Genomic DNA, 19,493 nt, shown 5'->3' with positions numbered 1-19,493 from the left:
TTCTAACCCTCTATCTACCAAATCTAGACAACCTACTATTTAGAAAACCAAAACCTATGATCTTGTGACCAAAGCCTTACTTGGTTAATTGTTTTTTCTTTTGACTCAGAGAAAGCTAACGACTAGACTGAAGGTAAGTTAGTGACTCACTCTTTAGTCAACTGGCCCTACTGCAGTTGCCAGTAATGCCCATGTGAGTGAAAAAATATTGGTTTGCAAAGTCATTTAAGATTTCATGGTATAATGACACTGAATCACTGTAAGACTGAAGTGTATTATGTTACCTGATGTCATTCTTATTTCTGTATCTGTATTATTGATAATAAAGGAATGATAATAACAACCATTTTCTGCAAAGTGAAATTTAAACTTAGTCCTGCATCACTAGAGTCAAATTCTTACTGTCAAAATGAAGTTCTTGGAAATAACTTATACTTGACATGCTTTATAACAGAGAAAAACAGTTCTTTGGAAAGATCCATCCAACAGAAAAATCTATAGCCTGTGAAAAATAACATAAAGAACACTTGTGAGAAGATCATTTTTGCTTTCATTTGCTTCCTGATCATATAGCAATAAACACACAGAACATTTCCTGTTTGTTTTCTGGGTTGGGCAGTGGCGAAAGGGAAAATCTGGAAAATCAGCTGCATATTAACTCAAATTTCAGCACATAATTATTCAAAGAAAATTTTAATGATTTCAGTTCAATACAACTGAAAATGTAGTGTATTAAAGGGTATTTTCTACTAAATTTCAAATTACAAGTTGTCGGCCATTTCTGAGCAACAGCATCACATCCTACTGAGTATTCAGCTTATTAACTAAGGTGACTGACAGGGCAGGCGGTAGGGAAGAACAATGATCAGCTCACAGAATGTGGCTAAGCAAGGAAACAAACAAAAACAATGCAAATAATAATTAAAATAGCTACAGATATTAGTAAAATAAAAATACAATCCCGAAGAGCCATCTCTTAAATTACTAGAAAAAAATTGAAGGTAAAGCTACAGCAAATACAGTCTTCACAGATTTGGGTAACTTTATTTGCATTTAATAGTGATTTTTAAGCCCTATATCCAATGAAACCATTTTAAAAAGCTTTATGAGGAATGGAAATTTAGATGTCTATTCCACTTTTCTTTAAAAAAAAAAAAGAAGCTTAAATTTCTGAATGAGCAAGATTCACTTTTGCAGGTAAAGGCCCTGCTTCTTCATGATCTTCAGCTTTAGATCTAACAACCACAAGAGAAGAAGCTGGATATCTGTTTAGCTTTTGTTCATTCATAAATTCCAAGTCACCATAGATACTCAGCTTCTGCAAAACAAAAAAAAATCAATGAATATTAGCAATTTGCATAATTAGGAACTTCTCCAAGTAAGGCTTCAAATAGCAATTTATTATGTTAAGATTTAGTTTAAGAAAAAAAAAAAATTTCTATAAACATCCTCAAGAATCCTTTTACTCAAAGTGTTATAGATATGTGATTCAATTCCCAGGGGCTGGTCAAATAAAAATTTTCCACATGTCCTGAATTAAAATACTTACAAATTAACAACTGAGTATCAGGAAAAACTGCTCAGGTTTAAAAGGATTAAGTGTGGTCATACCACACCTGGTATTGATTTTGGAGCATGGATTACAGATGCTTGATGCCTTGAGTGATCAATTCCTTTAAGACCTTATCTCTCCAACCAAGTGGTCAAATGATTTGGAGTAAGTTCCTCTGCTACTAAACGTTCTAAATTAACATATATGGAAAATGGTATGTACGATTTTAAGTCTGTGAGTAGAACAAAAAATATACACGAAATAATTTAACATTGACAGAAAGGTCTTCATAAATGTATAAAAGTTCAAATTGTTACTAACATACTCAAAAAGATACTAAAATGAGAGAAGGAAAGCATAAACAGTATCAGGGCAAATGTCATAAAACTCACTGAAGTATAATGGAAGTACCTCTATTTAGGTACAGGTCTATCTCCTAAAGGTAAAAAAAGAAAAGTTTTTACTAAGAGGTGGGGTAGATTTTGTTGTTAACGCATGTGGCAATAAATCTGATTCTGTGAGCTAAAACCTGAAGCGCTGACGTTGACAGGGCAACTAACTATATTAAAAAGACAGGGACTTCCATGCTGGTCTAGTGGCTACAACTCTGCACTCCCAAAGCAGGGAGCCCAGGTCTGATCCCTGGTCAGGGAACTAGATCCTACATGCTGTAACCAACAGTTCACAAGCCACAACCAGAAGATCCCACATGTCACAACTAAGACCCAGTGCAGCCAGATAAATAAATAAGTAAAAAATAAATATGTATTTAAAGAAACAGAGAACCACATAGAAGTATTAGTGTTGGAAAGATGCTTTTAGTCGGTGTTGAATAAAGAGCACCTTCAAAGTTTAAGTATCTACAATACCAATATGTGCAACAATACGGAGCGTAACGCTCAGTGAAAAAGGCCAGAAAGACATATGGATTGTCTATGGCTGGTAAAGACGCTTGGAGGAAATGGGCAGTGACTACTAGCATACGTTTCCTTTCTGGAGTGATGAAAATGTTCTAGAAGTGATTCTCATGATGGCTGCCTACTTGAACACATTTCTGATGTGGTCTGCTGTCTACTGCTTCAAGGTAACAATAATCCTTCAACAAGGAGGTGGCCCAGTACTTGATACTTTTCCAGGTAAGAGAAAATTTTCAAGACAAATTCAATGGTTGATGGATTGGACATGGATCTGATCCAGTGAGGGCTCCTTAAAATCCAAATTAATAATTTGGGTTTTATTTGGGTGATAATTTGCTCTAAGGCACAATAAAAGAAAATCTTTCACAATTCTACTTAACATTTAAAAGCCTTGAAACAGTGACAGAAATTTTAAATGATTTCAAACATCTGTATGGAAGAAGCTATCTAAAAGAATAAGGAGAAAGAGTAAAATCTGTGCAGAGAAATGGATGGGAGCATATGGATAACCTCTAACCAGTACATTTAGTGATTTTGTGGCTACTCTGTATTCTCAAGTGAAAATCAAAGTGGTCGCTCAGTTGTGTCTGACTTTGCGACCCCATGGACTGTAGCCCACCAAACTCCTCCATCCATGGAATTTTCCAGGCAAGAATACTGGAGTGGGTTGCCATTTCCTTCTCCAAATTATCAATCAAATACAAGGGTACAACAAAGGTATTTTCAAATGTGTTAAGTTGGAAAGTTTACTGTCCAAGTATCCTTTATGAAAAAAATTACTTAAGGTATTCCAGCAAAAGTAAAGAGGAATCTAAGGAAGAAAGCAACATACAAGAAACAGTGGCAAATGAGATGACTTTTATGGGAAGAAAGCCAGAACAAAAACAAAAACAAAAACGTTCCGTTAAGCAGAGAGATTTGGAAGATTCTCCTGGGAACACTTTTAAGTAATTCAGGTTTATAACTTGCTTTCATGTGACTCTAACCACCACTGTACTTGGTTCTATTTTGAATATCTACATAGTTATAATGTTGTAAATGCTATCTAGTGGATTTTAAGTTTTCAGATCAACTAATAGCAGAGTCTGAAAGTATATATAAGAAGAATGAATTTATTTTATTTCTCAAGGATCTAATGAAAATTGAGAGTTAAGAGTACCGGAAGAAAGAGAAAAGCAGTAATAAGGAGTCAATAGAAATTTATAAAGCATTCACTACAAGTATGCGAAATAATAATACACATTATAAAAACTAGCAAGTGAAGAGATGGAAGTGAGAGGCAGTGTAAGGGAGCTAAACTCCTCATCTATAGTAGAAGGACATCAGATAAAAGTCTAAAATTATTAAAAGCTAAAAATAGAAAATTTTAAAAACGCAACTGCATGGGAAAATGTTTTAATACTACTGACTGGTTTACTGACAATGGAGGAAGAGGAAATCAATTTTATTAGTCGCTCACTGTTGGTCACTCAGTCGTGTGACTCTCTGTGACCCCCTGGACTGTAGCCCGTGAGGCTCCTCTGTCCATGGGATTCTCCAGGTAAGTATACTGAAGCGGGTAGCCATTCCCTTCTCCAGGGGATCTTCCCAATCCAGGAATCAAACCCAGGTCTCCTGCATTGCAGGAGGATTATTTACCATCTGAGCCACCAGGGAAGCCCCTTATGTCACATGTATTACTTCTAAAACTTAAATTTAATTACTAAATATGTATTTGGGTTTTAGGCCTGGCTTTTCACTAACCAGTTTGGCAATCTTAGGCAAGTTATTATACATAGATCTTTTTCTAGACTCAATTTTTTTTCTTTCTTAAATTATGAAAGTAAGATAATACATTTACGAAGACTTGGAAAATACAAAGTTACATATAGTTCCACTATATATTACAATTATTTTTTAAGTAGACAGATTAAGATTTTTATCTGGTGTATCAATATCAAACTCTCAAAAATTAATAGAATAGAGAAGTAGAAGGATATAGTAGACCTGAAAAGCAACTATGAGCTAAGTCAACATAATTAAGGTTTATACAATTTTCACATAGTAGGACACAAATTCAAGTTCTCATAGATATAAACCAGGAGACCCTGGAACATATGCAGAGGCATAAAACAAAGGTCAAAAATTTCATGGTCTAAAGGTACCGAAATCTTACAAAGTCTGTTCTCTTATCACAGTGGAATTATGTTAGAAATCAGTATCAAAAGATATCTGAAAATAACTCACATATTTTCAAGTGCAAAGTGATATTTACCAAGAGAGATCTTTGACTTAGCCATCAAAAGCCTCAATAAAGTTAAAAGACTGAAAAAACTGCAGAGAAGCAAGCATTTAAATGAGAAATAAATATCAAAATGAGAAATTAATATTAAAAGATACTTTAAAAACACCATGTATTTGGAAATTAAATGTCCCTTTTAAATGATGGATGTATCTAAGAAGCCATAACAAGGACAATTAGGAAATATTTGTAACAGAATAAAAATGAAAATTCTGAATTTATCAGAGTTTGTTACATGCAGCTAAAGCTGCTCAATGCAACTAAATACAAGATGGAATCCTGAATAAGGTAAGAAACAAGTAAGGGACTCTAGCATAAAATTTTGTGAAATCTGAACAAAATCCACACTTTAGTTAATAATACTATATCACATGTTAATTTCCTATTTTGCTTTGTCTTGTTTTAAAACAAAAGTATTTGTTACTTTGTTACAAGTATTTCTTTATATTCTCAAATTGGACTAGAAATTTGAAGCCTCAATTTAAAAAAAAAACCACTAATAAGCTTTCTAGTCTTCAAGCAATAATATTAGATGCCAGAAAAAATGGAACTATATCAAAGTTTTGAGTGAATATAAGTTAGAAATTTAGAATAGAAGTTGTAGTCGTACTTAGACAAGTGGAATCAAAATGTCATACATTTTTTAACTAGGCAAAAATCCATAGGTTTTCTAAAATATATATATTATACATACTATTTTTATATATATGTATACAAAAACACTACATTCGATAAAGGCTTGAGAAAGAACAGCAAAAAACAGCAAAAAACAGCAAAGCTAAATTTCTTAACAGAATTTAGATTAAAAAGCTATGGTAGCTCTGGCATTTATAAAATATTTTGATTGTCTCTCTTGAGACTTAGATTTGAAACAGCAAGATTCTTGGTCTTTTTTTTTAAGACAAAGAAAATAATGTTTATTATAGTTTAAAACATGTTTCATTCTACACGAGTGTTTGAAATCTTTAACATTTAACTTTGTTCATTGTGATCTTATTCTTCATTATCTCTCTAATCTCTTGAACAGGGCCTGGCACACTGTATGTTACCAGTAAGTATATGTGATTTACTAACATGAATATTATTTGGAGTGTTTTAAAACTTTTTTAAACTGACCATGTGAAATCTGATGATCATGGGTTTCACAAATAAAAAAGGAAGCAAACAGATAATAAGATAACAGAGGCAGCATTTCTATGATTATTTGTTGTTTCGGGACTTTTCTGAGGCTGCTTGATCTCTAGAAAGGAATATCCAATACTTGAACCCTGTTTTTATAAGTCAGGTTTGACCTGCCTGACAAGGATCACTATGAATGACAATTCTTTACTATCTTAAATAGATAGTTCAACAACAGAAAAGCATTATTTCATGATGTTTCCCAAAAAATGACATCATACATGTGAAAGAACAGGGGGGAAAGCGGAGAAATAAGGATCAAAATCTTTATAAGTCAAGTTACTCAAAATGATACTGCTTTAAGATCAACCAGTGCCTACTCTTTCTGGCACTACTCTTAAATAATATGAGATGAATATTTACTATGTGCAAAAGAGGCTAAAGATAAGTTATTTCACAACTTTCCTAAATAAGAAGAGCAAAGCTGTTCATAAGTTTCCAAGACTACATTTCTGGCCTTTATTACAAACATTTTAAGCTTTATTTGTAGTGACTGAAAAGGAAGCTTTTAATATTTCATGTTTGAGCTCAAGATACCAGGTCCATACTGAAGACAAACATATTCTTTCAGCAGGTTTCTGATTTCCTATAAACACACAGGATTATATATGCAAACTATATTAACAAAATATAAACAGCATTGCTCATTGCTTATATAAGTTAAAATGCACTCTCATGTTACTATGGAGAGGGGTCAGAAGTAATTTATGTTCAAAAAATAAAATCAATGAAAAGGTTTTATGAAAGTAAAGTTTTAAAGTAGGTGACTTAAATTCTCAGCTATTTTTACAGTAAATTAAGGAGAAAATATCACAAAAGGAGTATCTATACTGCAATATTTTAAAAACATTAATATGTACTGATATAGTTTACTGAAAAGAAATCCACTAAAATGGCAATACAAAATAGTTCTAGATGAGTGATTTTTTTTCCTGCTTCTTTATATATAACTTAATAAATTCTATGTCAAATATATAGACCTTTCATAATTAAAAATAGAGATGAAAAAACATTAGTACTTAGCTACTGTGGTTTCAAATAAAAGTAAAGTCTAAAAGCAGTGAATACAAATAGCTGTCTTTGATACATTTTTCTCGAAAATTTATTTTAGAAAAGTATATATTCTTTGAGGGTGTCACCATATTCTTGATTGTTAAGGACAGGAAGAAGAGTTCTGCTGCTGCTAAGTCGCTTCAGTCGTGTCTGACTCTGTGCGACCGCACAGATGGGCTCCATCCCTGGGATTCTCCAGGCAAGAACACTGGAGAATGTTGCCATTTCCTTCTCCAATGCATGAAAGTGAAAGTGAAGTCGTGTCCGACTCTTATCAACCCCATGAACTGCAGCCTACCAGGCTCCCCTGTCCCTGGGATTCTCCAGGCAAGACTACTGGAGTGGGTTGCCATTTCCTTCTCCAATGCATGAAAGGGAAAAGTGAAACTGAAGTCACTCAGTCGTGTCCGACTCTTAGCAACCCCATGGACTGCAGCCTACCAGGCTCCTGCATCCATGGGATTTTCCAGGCAAGAGTAAAGGGGCAAAGTGACACCCGTATGCAGGTATCAGGAGGGAATGTAGTAACTGCTAATAGGACTCCACATGTGGTTCTAATGCTTTAGGCTTCATGATCCAGGGGTGTGGGGGGCATATGCAGAAACAGTGAGATGCTCTACAAGCAACCTGGAAATAAGGGGAGAGAACTTCTCACAGAATTAAAACTATACAATCAAGACAAAATTTATCACAGCAGAGACAACATCTAAAAGAAAGAGAAAGCTCAAAAGTCATCTAAAAAGGAGGGACGGATTCCCAGGTCTGTAAGATGCAATCAAACACCAATGAGAGGCATTGCTATGTCCAAACAACACCAGAAGATGTCAATTCTGTAAGTCAAGTAAGGAGATTAAGAGAGGAGGAACTATGAAATGTCCATCTAGGAACTGTTTCAGTAAGAGTTTGAGCATCCTGGCTCAAAAACATGAACCATGTGTTGCTGGTAGTATTCAAATTCCTAGTGTCAAAGAGGTTACACAGACGATGAGCTCCTATATGAGTCACATTATCAATTTCCCTAGTGATGGAGGGTAAAACAAATATTTATTACTATAGGTTTGTAGCTTTGCTGCCATGAAGATTTAGAGTGCATGGGGCAGTTCAAAAGTAAGTTAACAGGCAAAGGCAATCCTATGTAAGATGTCTAACTTCTACTTTATCAATAACAAAAAAATGATTAAAATAAGGACATCAGAACTAAACAAGAACACAAGTAGGTAATAAGCAAGAGGATGTTCAGATGGTATCATAAACAGATGAGTTCTTTAGAAATTTACCCATTCTCTAATATTTCCACAATTCAAGGCAATCCTATCTAACTTTATCCATTTGTTTAAAAATCGTCCACTTTTCTCTCTCTGCTAATCCATACCATTCTTCAAAGTTCAGGTCAAGACCCTCATGACCTATCCTAACAATCCAACACATACTCTCTGCTTTCCTTAACACTTCATATATTTATTATTTGTGCCACTTAAATAGTTGATCAGCTGGAGGAAAGATGGTATATAGGAAAAGACATAGGAGTTGCAGAGTCAAAAGACAGGAGCTTAATTCCAGGCTCAAAACTTTGATAGCTGTGCAACCCCAGGAAAGTTATCTGAACTTCATAAGCTATTTACTCATCTATAAAATGAATAATAAAACCTGCTGTAGAGGTGTGCTGGACATGTAAGATTCATGAAAACACTTTGTAAATTTTGAACAACTGTATAAATATTAGTTATCAACATTATCCTGTCCCAGTTTCTGCCTGCCTATATCCCATATGGTTTTAATAAAAACATGAAAAATATTATCTGAATCATTATTCATGGGTAAATCTTACAGCATATCTTTATAGTCTGTGAACATAAGAGTACTGTTCAAGCATCATGTTAGGGACATGCTAACTACTTATTATCAGATTCTATTTAAATGTCCCTCCTTCCTTCTTTTCACTCTTTTTCTACTGGATTTTGGAGGCACACGAGAACTAAAGTTTATTTCAGTTGGATGTGATGTCAATAAAATTTATTATCTCATGTTTAGTTACATAAATAATTTTTCTTCCTTTAAAGCTAAGTTGAATCATCAAATTAGAGGCTTCTTCTGAAACAAAAGTCCTTTACCTTATGATTCCTGGGCCAGTTAAATTTTAATTAACAAGAAAGTCAAGACAGTGTTCCATCTCTCTCAGAGTACAGCAAAACACATTACTCAAAATCAAACGTTTCAGCCTTGATGCTACTAAAGCAACAATTATTCCTTAACATTTGTGGCAATGTTAAATTTAAAATGTGAAGTAGTTCCACAAGCCTTCTTTCTTATATATCACCTTAGAAACATGTCAATGGGTTTTTTTCAGTCTCCAAGGCCTATGGAGGGGATTCCCTGGCAGTCCAGTAGTTGGGACTCTGTGCTTCTGCTGCAGGGGGCAAAACTTTGATCCTTGGTTGGGGAAGTAGGATCCCTCGAGCCATGTGGCACAGCCAAAAATAAAAAAATAAATAAATTAAAAAAAAAAGACCTAGGGAGAAGAGAGACACTGAACTCAAGTCTGCCAGTGTACACTGGTCACTATAGTAGTTAGCACGACAAAAAATTGGGAAGTGATGCTTATGCTGCAAACCTGTAATTCTCGTGTGTGCCAACCCCCATGTGTGTGATTAAAACCGCCAAATTTTCTCTCATTCTATTAGTAGAAAGGTTTTGCTTTTCTAGTTAAACAAACAAAACATTTAAAAAAGGAAATGATATGGCTCAGTCTTCAAATGGCCTAAGGGTTAGAATTAAATTTACCTCAGAGGGAACATACTGCTCCACAGCTGTAGCAACAGTTGCACAGCAAATCCAGAGCAACACCATCACAGAGAGGACAAGAGTCATGGTTAAAATCCACCCAGAGTTACTGGAAAAAAAAAAAAATTCAACAGTTTTGTTAAAATTGCATAATATTAAGAACAGAAGGTTCTTTACAATTAAAGGCAATCAATTTTGTATACTTAGTTTAATAATACAAAATTTCATGTGTACTACCCTTAAAACTATTTTAAAAAAACATACAGAAGAAAACATTATAATAGCTATTATATTAGGGTGATATAATGTCCTTTCCTCCATTTCTCAAGCTTCTATAACATGGCCATATAACTTTTATAAATTAAAAAAAAATATTGGCTTTCTGCTAAATATATAAAAGTAAAGCAAATTACTGTTAAGGATTTTTTAAAATTACTAAATGAGATGAAGCAAATCAAAGTGTTTTATAAACTGTATACTCCTATACAAATATATATTTGCAAGGTATTAAGATAACATTTTCTTTACGAAAACCCAATAGCCCAAAGAATTAAGGTACAGAATAGGTAAATTATGAAACAATAACTTGTTTTATAAAAGGATTCACAACAGGCTTCCAGAAGTTCTCTACTATATTTCAAATATTTAACTCTCCACAATTTACTTGAATTTCAATTTACAAGAGTATATCTATTATGAGGCATTCTGTATTCATCACAGCATATCCTAAAAAAAGATAGTTATATTTTTCTTATGATTAAAATATCTCAGTGTAGAAGGCTAGTTTCAAGAATTAGTAACTGGAGTTTTTTCCATAATTGACCTATTGTTTCCCAAACAATAGATTAAGATTCAAAGAAAAAGCTATTTTTAAAATGTTAGATTTAAAAGAAAAACATATAATGACAAAATGTTATTAGGATAGTAAGGCACCAGTAAGATGCTAGGTAGTGTAGCATTAAGGATAAACTGTAGGGAATTCTTTGATGGAATTCCAATGAGTTAGGACTCATTGCTCTTACTGCTGGGGCCTTGGATTCGATCCCTGGTTGGGGAACTAAGATCCTATAAGCTGAGTGATGTGACCAAAAAGGAAAAAAAGAATAAATGGTAACTTAAGATTAGGCAATAACTTAGGTTTCATAAAACTTATCAAACTGCAACAAAATCCAAAACACTGAATGAGAGAAAAACTCCCCTTTTTTGGTACAAAATCAAAAGCAGGTTTAGAAGTTAAAGGAAGGGGAAATTTTGAAGTTCAATTCTTATTTTCTTACCTAGCCTTTAAAATAAAAAGTATCTGATATCTGATTAAAACCTGTCAAGAAACTATTTCTGCTCTAAGAAATTACAGGAAGCATGCAGTTTGGACTACTGAAGTGTTACACTGGAGACACTAGAGTCCACTTGTTCACCTCTACTCAAGTGCTTGACCTGCTGTCTGGCACGGTAGACCACTATCACCAAGTGCTACTGTCCCTTTGTTTGGCGAGGGGCTGCAGGTGGTTGTCGGGGGAAGGCTCATATCAGAACTCCTTGGAGGAGTAAAAGGTTGCATACTTTGATAAAACCCTCCTCACTCTAGAAAGCTTGATATTTCTTCCCAAGAGGGCACAAGGTACCCATTACCCTCGCCAGTCCACCTTCCCTTGCCACCCTTAAGAATCTTTGGCATGGAGATGACACTCAGTATAGAACACAAATCCCTCCTTAATCTATAGCCCTTATCCACCTCCCCTAGCCTCCTGTCTGGCCATGGAGATAAAAATGAAAATCCAACCCTGGGTACTCCCAGGGCAATGGTTCTAGGACTGCTACCCTCTCCTATACCAAAATCTGAGGGTGATCAATTCCCTTTTATAAGTGGCATAGTATTTCCACATAACCTATACACATCTTCCCATACACTTTAAATCATCTCTAGATTCTTATAATACCTAATAAAACATAAATGCTATGTAAATACAGTTGATCCTTGAACAACTTAAGTTTGAACTATGTGGGAGAATTTATTTATTTTTATTTTTAAAAATTTTGTTTTTTTAATTGAAAAAAATTCATGTGAATTTTTTTCAATAAATATACAGTTGGCCCTCCAACTAAATTAATTAAAGCTTAACTGAGATGTCTGAAGAAGTGCATATTGTAACATAAATCAAAGACTCCCATCGAGAACAAGAGTGCTTCTGTACTTCAGGAAAAAAACCTTGTGTTTTATTAAAGTAGAGTGAGTATCACCTTTTAAACAAACCAAAATATCCAAAAGTACAGTTTTGGTAGGGAAAAGATGGAAAAAAATTTTTTTTTTTACTTTTGAGCAGTTAATATAACTTTAAAATAATAAAAAGGACTGCATCTGTCTGATATAAGCCAGATTTTATCTTCTGTACACATAAGTGAAGATGAATACATACAGAGACAGGCATCTTAAAAAGCCATCACTTTCTCCATCTTCAAGATAGTTCCTATGTGCTTGTGAACTTCTCATTTGCAGATCTGCTGAAATAATAAGGTACAAGTTAATGATATCCTATATTCCAAAAGGGGGTCTCAAATGACTGCTTCTAGATATACACACTGTACCCAGTTATTTCCGTAAATGTAATCTGGTATAATGAATGCAAGTTCCTTTGGCACATTAAAAACCAACTGGATACTATACAACATTATGAATTTCCTATTTTATTTTCAAATTTTTATTGACATTGATGCTTTCTATGTCTGAATGTAATAATAGAATGGTTTGTTCAAATCTAAAATTAATCATGGGACTTCCCTGGTGGTCCAATAGTTAAGCATCCGCCTGCCAAGGCAGGGCACCAGCGTTTGATCCCTGCTTCAGGAGGATCCTATATGTGGCGTGGCAACTAAGCCCATGCACCACAACTACTGAGTCAGTTGTCTAGAGCCTGGGGGGTGTAACTATTGAGTCCACACACCACAACTACTGGAGCCCATGCTCTGCAACAAGAGAAACACGCACACTGCAATGAAGAGTAGCCCCTGTTCTTTGCAACTAGAGAAAGCCCACAAGAGGCAATGAAGACCCAGCACAGCTAAAAAATAAATACATAAATCTTAAAAAAATAAAAAGATACAGTTAAAGATGGCCTTGTGCTGTGTGCTGCCATCATTCACCTACCAAAATAATTAAAGAGTTAATAAAATCAGTATTTAAGATAAGGAATGAGCTAATAGCTTTAAAAAGGTAAGCATAGTTTTAGCTTGATGTTTTATATTTCTATGAGTTTAAATTCACTTCTAGCATAGAAATAAAAAGAGAATAAAAATGTATTTTCAGGTAGTTTCACTATTTGGTTAGTTTATTGGAAGATACCAGAACATCTCCTTAGTTCATACTCATAACATCCTTAAAGGAAAACTACATGTTTTTAGAATAGTGATTCTCAAAGTGTGATCCCCAGACCACCAACAGAACCCAGCAATCTGTTAGAAATGCAAATTCTCATGTCTTATCCCAGATTGAGTCCATTGGAAACTTGGGAGGGGGGGCTCAGAAATGCTTTTAATAAGCTCATCAGATCATAATGCACAGTAAAGTTTGAGGACCACAGTTTTTTGTTGTTGTTGTTGACACTACTCTGTAAGTTAAGCACACACACAAGAACAATTCACATTTTATAAAAATGCTTGTGCAAGGGCTTCCCTGGTGGTCCAGTGGTTAAGAATCTGCGTTCCAATGCAAGGAACACAGTTCAATGCTGGTGGGGGATCTAAGATCCCACATGCTGCAGGGCAACTAAGCTTGCAAGCCACAACTAGAGAGAAGCCAGAACGAGAGATCCCATGTGCTGCAACTAAGATCTGAAGCAACCAAATAAATAAATATTTTTTAAAAATACTTGCACAATAAGAGGATATTAAATAAAGGCCCTAGGTATATCTATATAGGATATGTTGTTCAGTCACTAAGTCATGTCCGACTCTTTGCGATCCCATGGACTATGGCCTGCCCGGCTCCTCTGTCCATGAGATTTTCCAAGCAAGAATACTGGAGTGGGTTGCCATTTCCTTCTCCAGAGGACCACGGTTTTAAGTCATTTATTCACCTTTCAACAATCATACAACCAATTCTACAAGCATCAGATTTGACTGCTAATGTGTTTAATCCTAGGCTACTGAAAATAAAACTTACAGGACATTTTGCTTAGTGATGAGTCTTTCAAATTTGTAGGCTCCTGCTCCAACTGTGGTGCATACTGGATTTCTGGCTTAGACTAAAATGATAAGAAAGCAATTAAGTCGTTTGTACTTCTTAAGCCTTTCTTAGTACCAAGTTCTATAACATATCATCTCTATAGACATTCAAATTGAGAAAAAATAATAGAAGTATGGTATAAAAAATAAAACACAGTAACTACAGTATATTTTAACTGCTTGTGCTAAACACTAGATCCAGTGTCTTGCAAAGAAACAGACTTCTATCATTGTCAAGAATAGTCAGTTTAATTTCCTGACAACATAAAAAAATAAAATAAAATAAAAAAATAGATTACAACATAGTGCATTAAGTATCATATCCTGTAAAAAATGAGTTCTAACTCTAGCTGATCAGGAATAATGTGGCAGACTGCCAAAATTTCTGGTTAGACATCTCTATTTTTTCTCATCTGAAACATTCTATTCTTTTCTACCTATGAGTAACTCATAAATTATAGCTCAATACTCCATACTTTAGGGCTTCCCTGGTGGCTCAGCAGTAAAGAATCCGCCCCCGCCAATGTAGGGGATGTGGGTTCGATCCCTGGGTTGGTTGGGAAGATCCTCTGGAGAAGGCAACCCACTCCAGTATTCTTGCCTGGGAAATCCCATGGGCAGAGGAACATGGCAGGCTACGGTCCATGGCATCGCAAAGAGTCGGATACAACTAAGCGACTAAAAACACAGCAAACAACTCTATACTTTACATCTTCACGTAGCTCTGATGCTCTGGAGTAGGGGGTTTCTCCATCATAATCATTCTTAAGTTGACACAAAAAGAAAAACAGTTAACCGTACATCTAATCAGGAATGAAGGACTCTACTTTCAAGAGTCAACTTAAGTAGCTTTAGCAAATAGAACTTATTCATGAACTTAAGAGAAAATTCCTTCTGTGTTTCACACATTACCAAATTACAGGGTACCCAAGACTCAGGATGATGCTAAAAATCACATACTAGGCTTACAGTAAGCCACTCACTTGGCAATAATAATTAAAAGGTTTACTTTCATTATTTCCTGAGAAAGCATCATAACATAATTCGTTGGCTGGTAAATTCGAGAACTTATGAACCAAATTAAAAAGAAGACAGCATGGTAGGGTGGTATATGAGCCTTGGAGCTAAAGTAACCCAGGTTTGATGCCTAATTCTGTTACTTCTGGCAGTGTTACCTTAATTAAACAAGTTAACTTCACAGTTTCCTCATCAATAAAACAGCTGTAATGCAACTTCATGAAGTTGTTTGGAGAGCTGAGACAATATACATAAATGTCTAGTACACATGAACCTTCACTAGACAGCAGCTATAATTATCATATCCCATGATAAACAATGAACTGGGAGAAAAGTTCTCTCTCTAGAAGGCAAGACGTTTCTTCAACAAGCTCTCTTATCAGAGTTAAGAGGAAAAGCACTATTAACGACTAAAAATTATGTCCCATTGCTTTTCTCTAATATCCATATGTGGTATAAACACACACCATTATTTATATTCAAACTACATTAATTTTTCTTCTCTCTTTTATCTGCTGCTAAGTCGCTTGTCATGTCCGACTCTGTGCGACACCATAACGGCAGCCCACCAGGCTCCCCCGTCCCTGGCATTCTCCAGGCAAGAACACTGGAGTTGGTTGCCATTTCCTTCTCCAATGCATGAAAGTGAAAAGTGAAAGTGAAGTTGCTTAGTCGTGTCCAACTCTTCACAACCCCATAGACTGCAGCCTACCAGGCTCCTTTTTTCCAGGCAAGAGTACTGGAGTGGAGTGTCATTGGCTTCTCTGCTATTATATCTATAGGTTTCATTTTATCAATTAACCACTCTAAAATTTAGAAGACTCAGAGATCTTGTTAGATACACATCAATGGGCTTTAAATAGATTTCCAATGGGCAGAGGGAGGAGTTAATCACATTGAGTCCTGATGCCCAATGTAGGTTTTAATGCAGGCTAAAAAGTAATTATTATTTGATAATAAATATTTGTAAGGGACTAAGTATGTGATTCTATGCTAAGACATTCATTTAAAATATATACATTACTACTGCTAGTATTTAAATGAATCTATGGAGCACAGTTATCACCTGGAATATAACTATTTTTCCATCATCAGCTTGAAGATAAAAAGTCCACGAAGAGGTTATGAAGCTCTGTGCAGAGTCCACCATATCACTCCAGAATGATCTTACCAGAGTTAGAGGGAAGAGTAGATGCATTTTTGGCATCAGGGACATGAGCTTAAAAAAAAAAATTAAATCAAGGTGAAATATATTATTTTTTATATACACATATACAAAAGAACAATATAATCAAATCCTTATATGGACAGAGTATAAAACAAGTGATCCTATTATCATCATTAGCATCAGAGTAAACTCTTCATTATCTATGCAATTAACCATAAGAGTTTAAATTCCTAGGATCTTTTAATGTATCACCTAATACAATATAAGCTACCTGTCACCTCTATCAAATTAACAGGCTTTTGAATTAGGTCCAAAAATGTAGAGAATCTTAATTCTTCTCTTTTGATTAAATAAGGATTAGCAAGGCCTCAAGAGGTAGAAGGGGAAGGGACAAATCTTTAATACTTTCATGTAAAACGAACCATCCTGTAACACACACCAATGAAAAAAGGGAAAAAATCAATCCAAGGAATGTATGCATAAAATGTGAGATATCTGGTAGCAGGGCAGAGTGAGGGGAATATTTATGGGCTGACTACCTACAGTAAGCTACTGATGAGATTTTTACATTAATTGGTATCGCCTCCCCTTTAATTCTGACCATTGACTAATTCTACAGCAGTGGGCCCCTCTAGAGAATAAGCATAAGATACCATTCGCTGAACTCTAGGGACAGCTTTGGTTCTAGCTATATTTCAAAAGAAAGACAGTATGGGGTTATTAAGAGAGAAGAGCTTTTAGAATCAGAAGAGATCTGTATTCGTGATCTAATTTCCCCACTTAAAAGCTGTGAAATCATTCATTGCTTAGTTCACTAAGTAAGCATTCATTGAGATTATAAATTTTAAGAGTCAGAAACCATGTGTTTTATTTATCCACGTGTCTGTGTTTAATCTACGTAGGACAGGGGTGAAACACAGGGTGATACACGTGTCGGGGGAGAGGCATCTGACCCAAACTGGGGTGAGAGGTGGTGAAGGAGGCTTCACAGAGGACATGATACTTGCCCCGAGTCAAAAGGATTCACTAGGCAGATACAGAATAGAAGAAACAAGAAATAATGTCACGATTAATATATTACAAACATTAAGAACTTCTCAGTACGTACATAATTAAGAGAAAGGGAAATAAAAATGGGTCTTAAAAATTAGAAAATATGTTTAAAGTTACTTGTAAGAGAAACACAAATTAAAACTGTAATAAAAGTACTACATTGCCAAGGACTGGGAGGAGGAGGAAAGGACAGTGACTGCTAATGAGTAAGAGAGTTCTTTTTTTGATAATAAAAACGTTGTGGAAGTACATAGTAATGACGGTTGCACAGTCTGGAATAGACTAAAAACTACTACACTGTGTACTTCAGAAGAATGATTTTTATAGTATGAATTATATCTCAATTTTAAAACTTGATAGAAATTCCATAAAAGGCAATTTTGCTCTATTTCTCAAAATTAAAAATGCATATACTTAACTCAGCAATTGTATTCCTATGATTTTATTCTAGAAATATAAATGTGAAAAATATGCAACATTATACATACATCTAAAAAATTAGAAACCACCCTGCTGCTGCTGCTGCTGCTAAGTAACTTCAGTTGTGTCCGACTCTGTGCGACCCCATAGACAGCAGCCCACCAAACCCAGAAACAACCTTGCTGCTGCTGCTGCTGCTGCTAGGTCGCTTCAGTCGTGTCCGACTCTGTGTGACCCCTTAGATGGCAGCCCACCAGGCTCTCCCGTCCCTGGGATTCTCCAGGCAAGAACACTGGAGTAGGTTGCCACTTCCTTCTCCAATGCATGAAAGTGAAAAGGGAAAGTGAAGTTGCTCAGTCGTGCCCGACTCTTCGAGACCCCATGGAGTGCAGCCCACCAGGCTCCTCCATTCATGAGATCTTCCAGGCAAGAGGACTGGAGTGGGGTGCCATTGCCTTCTCCATCAGAAACAACCCTACATGTCTAAGGGACTACTTAAATAAATGATACATCCATATAATGAAATATATATGTACTGGAAAAAAATGAGTAGACAGTCTTTAACTATATTTTAGAAAAGAATACATGTATCCTTGTATATGTATAAAATACCTCTGCATTGGTAACCTTGGCTACATTAATGGAGGAAAATGGAGTGGCTAAGAGATACAGGGGTAGGAAACTTTTCACTATACAACGATCTTTGAACAATGGCAGGGGTTAGGTGTGCTGAAATCTGTGAATATACACAGATTATAGTTGGTCTCCCATATTTGTGATTCTGCATCTGAGAATTCAACCAACTATAGATCATGTAGTGTAGTATACTATTAAGAAAAAAAAATTCAAGTGTAAATGGTCTCGCAGTTAAAATCCCTGTTTTTCAAGGGTCAACTGTATGTGTGTATATATATACATATTTTTTTCTTTTTCACCCTTTGAGTTCTGTACCATGTGGTTGTATCTCCTATGCCAAAGTTAATAAAATTCAACAACTTTTCCCCGAATACTTGGATAGAGTATGAGCGGTAGAAATTCTAAGCGATGATATAGAAGAGGCAATCAGAAGCCAGGCTGTGATAAATAGTTTGGACTTAAACCTGTATATAATGGGAAGCTACTAAAGAATATAAGATAGAAGAATCATGGCATGAGATTTCCATTTAGAAAATAAATATCCAGACACAGACTAAACAATAGACTAGAAGAGGCTGAAGTGGGAAAACAGACTGGAAGCTAATTTAGTAATACAGATGAGAAATGATGCTGATCTAAGGTAACGGCAGATAGGGTAAAAGGAACTTTCCATTTCTCTGAGCCTCAGTTTTTTCATATGCAAAATGGGGATAATATTGTCACTGGACTAAGAAAAAAAACAAAATGAGATTATGGGTGTGAACATACCGCTTAACATTAAAGCCTTATACAAAAATAACTGACTTTCTATTTGCAAAAATAATTTGTTTGCTGAAGACTAATTACAAAATATAATACTGCAATAGGATCATGTGAACAATATACATTTCAATACAAAGTGCGATCTAAGCAGGCATTTCTGAAGGGCAGTATTGTTTCGTACTTGCTCTTGTCTCAATTCTGCGTATGGCAGCTGATTCTGGCAACCAAGATGGCAAGCATATTGCTCATCAGATTGGGAATATGCTTCTGTACATGCTGGAAGAAAAAAACAGTAAATTACAAGAAAAAAAGAGAAGGAGAGAAAGAAAAGGGATAGAATAGAAAGGAAGGAATTTAGCACTTTATAAAGCAATTTATTATACTTAAAAAGTATTTCATTAATATGAATTTTCATATTTGGCAATAACAGCAAATGTTTTATTTTACTAAAATACC

At 35.2% G+C, this 19,493-nt stretch overlaps 1 protein-coding gene across 3 annotated transcripts in view; it reads right to left on the bottom strand.

Moving 5' to 3' along the window:
• Window positions 1-676: 676 nt before the first annotated feature.
• TMEM59 (transmembrane protein 59) overlaps window positions 677-19,493 on the bottom strand; it is a 25,780-nt gene continuing 6,963 nt past the window's right edge. For 2 of the 3 annotated variants that reach the window (XM_010847131.1, XM_010847130.1), the window contains 6 exons: window positions 19,219-19,313; window positions 16,065-16,217; window positions 13,920-14,001; window positions 12,178-12,262; window positions 9,764-9,872; window positions 677-1,318 (listed from right to left, as the gene is read on the bottom strand). In XM_010847131.1, coding sequence (XP_010845433.1) covers window positions 1,163-1,318; window positions 9,764-9,872; window positions 12,178-12,262; window positions 13,920-14,001; window positions 16,065-16,217; window positions 19,219-19,313 — 680 coding nt within the window. In that variant the 3' untranslated portion in view covers window positions 677-1,162. The remainder of the gene's footprint in view (window positions 1,319-9,763; window positions 9,873-12,177; window positions 12,263-13,919; window positions 14,002-16,064; window positions 16,218-19,218; window positions 19,314-19,493) is intronic. The other variant, XM_010847132.1, reaches the window with a different exon arrangement.

This window comes from Bison bison, unplaced genomic scaffold (assembly GCF_000754665.1).
Source record: "Bison bison bison isolate TAMUID 2011002044 unplaced genomic scaffold, Bison_UMD1.0 scf7180017864244, whole genome shotgun sequence".
Classification (NCBI taxonomy): domain Eukaryota; kingdom Metazoa; phylum Chordata; class Mammalia; order Artiodactyla; family Bovidae; genus Bison; species Bison bison.
Note: the sequence above shows the minus strand (reverse complement) of the source record. Positions and strands in the feature narration are given on the sequence as shown.